General features: G+C 38.4%; 1 protein-coding gene across 1 annotated transcript in view; it reads right to left on the bottom strand.

The window, feature by feature from the left end:
* Positions 1–1819: 1819 nt before the first annotated feature.
* Positions 1820–6601, bottom strand: part of map1ab (microtubule-associated protein 1Ab) — a 78141-nt gene continuing 73359 nt past the window's right edge. The window contains exons 7-8 of the mRNA XM_046037052.1: positions 6357–6589; positions 1820–6131 (exon numbers count right to left, since the gene is read on the bottom strand). Of these exons, the coding sequence (XP_045893008.1) occupies positions 5976–6131; positions 6357–6589 (389 nt within the window). The 3' untranslated portion in view covers positions 1820–5975. The remainder of the gene's footprint in view (positions 6132–6356; positions 6590–6601) is intronic.

Raw genomic sequence — 6601 nt, forward strand, 5'->3', positions numbered from 1 at the left:
ACCTGTCCAGGGTGTCCCCCGCCTTTCGCCCAATGTCAGCTGGGATAGGCTCCAGCCCCCCCCCCCCCCTACACAGGATAAGCGGTTAACGATGGATGGATGGATGGACATTGTTTCAGTCCATTTTATTTTAAAACTAATCTGCAATGCTGCAGTAGGCTACAAAGTGACAGAGACATGCAACCAATCAGGACAGCGATCAATGTCTAACACGTACAGACCCCTGTTGTGGCGACTTACTGTTGTGGTTTGCACTTCAGGGCCACCGTAGTTTGTCTTTATGAAAAACAGTCGGGCCAATGCAGTGCATCATTAATGGATTCTTTAAAAACTCTTAAATATCTATCTGTTTTAAAAACCCATGTTTTGAGAGAAATTGGCACTCATTTATCTGATTAAATACCTGCATGTTTCTCATACAGTACAGTCAATCCTTTTATCAAGTTATTTAATGTCTTTTAAGCACAATGCCTGGAGCTGCTTCACTGACAGTGAATTAGAGGCTGACATATCAGCCTGTATGTTTAATCTTTTACAAGCCAATCTATTTTCATAACAATAACGATTCTTATGAAGGAAATATGGGTGGTGTTGTCTCTGAAGTCTGTGATGAATTGTCCGTATAGCAGCTGTCAGAAGTATCAACAACAAATTAATACAAATGCAGGTTTTTTAATCAGCCTGTGAAGCCAAAGACAAATTTCCACATTTGTGGACAATAGACATCTATCTACAATAAAGATATCTACATTATGACCCTTGCTATGAGATTGGTTCAGTTATAAAACCAGTTTCTAACTTTTGTTTGTTTGTATTTATTGACAAATGCAAGAATCTGGTCACCAGTTCCCCAGGGGCAAATTGGCTCCATACTGGCTTTCTTAGTAATGGTTAGCTACTGAAGTAGACACTATTATACCTTAACAAAATATGTTCCTTGGCTCAGGTGGCATGTTATTGTGGTTCAAATCAGAACCAAAAGTTTCTCAAAGACATTCAAGGATTTGTGTCTTTGAGTTGGCATTTTTAGCATTTGGCATAACCCCTGGTTACAAAACTCATTAACATAAAAGTAAAGCAGACAATTTAATGACTTTGTGTAATCCATTCGCATATAGAAAATGTTAATAAAAGAAGTGTTAAGTGTCCAACGGTCTTACCCCCAAAATATAAAGTACAAAGTGCAATAAGTGCACAAAAAGGAATGCCCTTTATGCATGTCTCTGAAAAACTAAGATGACTCATTCTTTCACAAGTATCTCAAATCACACTGCTTTCATTTTTAGCCATCTACTTTGTTCCAGACTGTTATATCTCAGTTAATACTGGATAGATTTGATATGACATTTTGTAGAGACATTCGTGATCCCCAGAAGGATTATTGTCCTTCTCAGAATTAATTGTAAATATTTTCACGATCTCTTAACTTTTTATCCAGCGCCTTATCAGTTTAAAGTTATATTCTCAGATGCTTTTGGTTTATGACCAAATACTTGCTAACTTGGCGCCAACTCGCAAACATTACAATGAGAACATGCTAAACTAAGAAGGTGAACATGGCAAACAATATACCTGCCAAACATCAGCATTAGCATTATCACTGTGAGCATGTTAGCATGCAGATGTTAGCATTTAGCTCAAAGCACTGCTGTGGCCAAGAACAGCCTCACTTGGACTTTTAGTCTTGTTTAATCAAAGATGACAAATCAGTTAGCATTTTATGAGTACTGTTAATTATTTATAATAATCGATAACACTCCCTAACACTCTTGATGTATAAAATCAGATGTAAAGACATGAAAGAGACCATTGACACACATTTAGATTTCAATGTACTTTAATTGATGATCACCAGGCTGTTTCCCTTTTACAATGAATCTGCAGTAGTTCTAGTTTTACCGTTAGATTAAAGAGACAGAGAGATATTGAATATTGCACTGAGGAAGAAAAACATAACTAAGATTAATACAATGCAAAAAAAAAAAAGAGAGAGAAATCAAACAGAACTACCAATACAGCGTCTTCTTAACAACATGTTAATAGGTCAAACAATAAAAGCACAGCCCAGTATTATATTACTGTAGGTCATTTCAGTACCAGTTAAGACAATTAGCTTTTTTCAAATATACCTCTTTAAAATAGCATTGTATTTTTTATTATTATTTCCATGTTAAACAATTACATTCAGGATTATAACTAAATAAATCACATGCAGAGAGATTAGATGGACAGATGACACCATATTGTGATCAAATGATATTTTCATATTAATGCAGGTACGTCGATGAAATTCAACTGAAAGATGCACTTTTTTCATTCTGTATCTTGTCAGCGTTTTGTGTAGTTTTCTTGGTTCAAGGACTAGTTAGCAGTTTTGATCATACCATCACTAAAATCAGCTAAAACAAACAGTTATCACAAGAAGGATTGTTATATTTTTCAGATTTGTTCTTTCCAGAGCGATATGTACAAATCTGTGTACAGTACATACATGTACATGTAGCGTTTGTTTAATTTTATTGATGGTTTTTGAGTCTGCATGTGTTTCAAGTCATATTCAGGAAAAGGAAAAAGTTGCAGCTGCAGTTAGTACTATTTCTGTGTTACTGTTAATATTTACGTTATGGGATTTCAGTTGCTCTCTGACAAGTTGAGTCAAACTTGTCTCCTCCAAAAATGTCAAACCAGTATCCGCCCCACAATCTGTGCTCCCTAAAATTTATTACAGTCTAGGTTGGTGTGAATGTTTTTTTTTTGTTTGTTTGTTTTTAGTTTTAGTTTTTTTTGTCCATTGTTTTGTTCCAGCAGCATTCGCATGGTAGTACCAACTCTACATTCAGAAAAATAGATCTCCTGTATAGTGCATTCAGCTTCTGTATATCACACAGTTCAGTATTTAGTGATTCACAGCATGCTACTGACGCCTTGAAAATCTCAAGGCCGGGTATTTGGAATCTGCCAACTTAAAAACATTATTTAAACACAGTACAACATTTCAGACCATCCGCACAATCTGATCCATACATTGAAGAAGGGGTAAAAAGGACTTTTTGCTTGATCGAACATTTAGGCATGAACTGTTTTCACTTTTCAAGGGAGTTATTTTGAACCTTCACTGTCCCCTCAGTGTGCACGTCGTAATGTGCCATTCAGTTAATCAACTCCCTCCACACTAGGATATGTGTGTACTTGTGCGTTCCCAGCTGCATCAAACTCATATTCTCCCCAGTGGGATAAAGAAAGCTATATCGGCCTCTTACACAGTGCATAATGGACAAGTATAACCTTGGGATTTCAAACTAACGGAGGCCAGGCAGAGCAAAGAGCACGGAGGCTTTGGAAGATGAGGTATAGGGTAGTGCGAGTGTTATGATTGAGTTTTACAGGGGGAAAAAATGGCACTGGTCCCAGGCGGAGGGAAAGAATCAAGTTAAGTTAAACTGTGTAAGCAGAGGATCCTCCCTGCTTTTAGTTGGCAACATCCTGGCAATCAATCTGTCATCTATAGCTCAAACAAAGTCCTCTCTACGAATTCCAAGCCTCCCCTGCTTTGCCCAACCGAGCTGTCCGCTGGCCTCAAATCAGATCTTCACAAAATAAAACAAAACAAAAATAACAAGCATGTGGAGCCATATTAGCAGAAATGTATTTCTTATTTAGACAAAAATGAAATGTAAACAGAAAATAATCAGAATAGCTTCTCAGCACAAATTTGGGGAAAACTGAAACCACAGTTAACTGCGAATACAGATTTTTTACTCTAAAAAATTTGATGAAAGAAATGAAGAAAGAAAATTTGGCCTCATGTAAATTGAATGTGACTCACTCGCCAGGTCACCATCAGAAACAAACTAAGCTGCGTTATTTAAAAATATCCAGCTACTCAGTGTGTATCTTTTACTCACACACACGCCCACAAAACTACTTCAAAGACATTCCTACTTCATAACTGCGTCCAGTACAATCACGGTCATCTCATTCATGCACATTCTATAAATATTACTCTGGGATTAATATTTGATAATGCTTTATATTAAGATGTTGTCCCTTGCTTACTGCAAGCTCAGTTTGGAGGAACATCTTTTATATTACAATGAAAAGTTATTTTCTGCTACTACTCTAGCTCTCTGTGCTTCAACTACAAATGAAAATCTGTCTCCCACTCCTCTCCGACGTCAGAAAAAATAATTCTTATTTGGTGCAATACCTTGCGAAAAGACATTCATATTGGTTTTAAAGTGGCATTTCAGAATGTCGATTACAGAGCTCCAAAGTTATATCAATGTACGTAAGTACATGTAAGTGTACTATTTCAGAGTATCGTGTGTGTAGATAAGGTTTGTGTGCGTACTCTGGGAACTGATTGGTCCTCTATTTCAAAGTCGTGTACTTTCTTTGATTTACCCTGCTTTCTGGCTCTGCTTCAAAATGGCTGACATGTCCTTAAAATGTGCCCCTCTCTCCAAAACCACAAGCTAAAGGCACATAAAGGAAGCCTCCTCTCACACATCAATAATATATATAAATATTGCAGCTCCCCCTGCCATAACTTTCCCTCTGAAGGGACTAGCGGATGAGCTTCCATTGCTACATTTGTCACAGGTCACTGCTTGTTTTGTTCCATCACTTTGTGATATTGACAGAGACGGTAAAATGTAGCTGAACAGGAGCAAATGACATTGAAATGTAAATTAAACCTTCTTCTCAAATACATGATCAAAAACGCTGCATTCGCTTAAAGGATCATAATTTGCGGCATCATCACAAAATATATCATTTATTTAACATAACCTCTGTATTGATATAGAAACATTTACCCTATACGTATACTGGAGTACATACAACAAACAAAGACCATGATTAAGACTTAAAGAGGAACCGTTACATCCAGCAGAGATATGATTAGTACAAACGTCGTCCCTTTGCCTGGCGCCTATTGAATTCACTTGAGCATAGACAGCCAAACAGAGTCGTAACCTATCTACACTATACTGCATTCCACACTTGAAGGCTGGCTAAAGAAATTATTTAACCCTATGCACTTCTGAAAGAGTCCGAGCTAAAACGCAAGCATCATGCACCAGCGAAGCTGTGAAAGCCGAGAAGAAAGATTTCAAACTGTGGCAACTTCAGGCACCTCCTAAAACTTCACCACAAATGACAAGAAGGAACGTGTTTTTTTGTTTGTTTTTCTTTACATAACATCAATTTGTCATTATTGAGTTAATCCAAAAACTACTGTAGCGTGAGCAGAATTGCAAAGGAGAGTTTTGTCATGTGCACTGATGGAAAAGAAAGCTTCAAATTAAGAAACAGAAATTTCTACTCTTCTAAAAATACTGTGTACAATCTAAACAAATTATTGATCTCTGATTTATTTAGGAGACATTTTGGAGAAGTTAACATATATGAATTTCTGTTTTAAACAGTGTTTTGGCACTTGTTTTGGCCCTCTGGATGAGAAATTTGCGACATGGGAGTATTTAATTTCCAAGTTAATTCTGATTTGAATCAACAGTTTAAGGACTTCACATTACTAATATATAGTTTAACTGTGGCATTATGCATTTGTGGGACACTTGATGTCAATTCTTCTGTAAGCTGTGAGGCAAAGTGTGATCGTTACTGGAAATGATTTGTATTTTTATTCACAATTGTTAGTACTAGTATAAGAGGTGTGTTAGGGCAGACGTTTAACTCACAGAGGAAAACAAACATGAAAGTAGGTTATCGTTGTGCGTGGTAAGCCCACTGTCACAGAGGGCATAAACCCAGAGCTTTGACTTTGATTTCAGCTAACAGAATCTAGTGTATTGAGGGCTGCAGCAAATGTATTTGAGACTGGTACAGACAGACAGAGCGAGAAGCTTTGAAGAAGCAGAGAGTGCTGTTCGCTCTCACTCTACGTCCAGTTAGAACAGATGACAGGGAGGGGGAGGATTGGAGAGGGGAAAGCACAGAAGGGCTCCTGAAGCTCAGAACTCTATCTTGCAGGCAGGGAAGGACTCGTCCTGCATGACTACGGTGCTGCTGGAGGCCAGAACCATGATGTTCAGGTCCTGCTGCCTCTCGTGGGTCTGCTGGTACCAGTCCCGGGTCACCTCTGTGTCGTGGGTTGGGATCAGAGTCACCTGACAGGGACACAAGGAAACAAAATGAGTAGGGAGGAAGTGAAGGGGAAAAGAGGTTGGCCATAAATGATGATAATACATGAACAAACAAATTCAAGAATGGAGTTATATGAGAAGATTGATTCTGCTCTAATTACTGTATTATATGGAGCTACAGTATAGTTAGTTAACGACGACATTCTTCAAATTCAACACTTAAATGTAGATAATGTATAATAAAAATACCTGTAAATTGGAACCCCACTGAGCTTTGCCCTCCAGCAGGGCGTCCAGGACTCCGCGGCTAGGTTCTCCGCTGCCTGGGTCGTTCCCGCTCACCACATAGTACGCAGCTCGCACTCTCTTGAAGAATTCCTGGTCGACGTTCTTGGCACTGCAGTGGTTGGGCACATAGGCCAGGTCGACGTAGACGGGTGGTCCGGGTGGGACGGCTGAGCCAGTTTTCTGGGAGTTGTTAGCTGGAAGTGAAC

The sequence above is a fragment of the Micropterus dolomieu genome, linkage group LG22 (assembly GCF_021292245.1).
Source record: "Micropterus dolomieu isolate WLL.071019.BEF.003 ecotype Adirondacks linkage group LG22, ASM2129224v1, whole genome shotgun sequence".
NCBI classification, from domain to species: Eukaryota; Metazoa; Chordata; class Actinopteri; order Centrarchiformes; family Centrarchidae; genus Micropterus; species Micropterus dolomieu.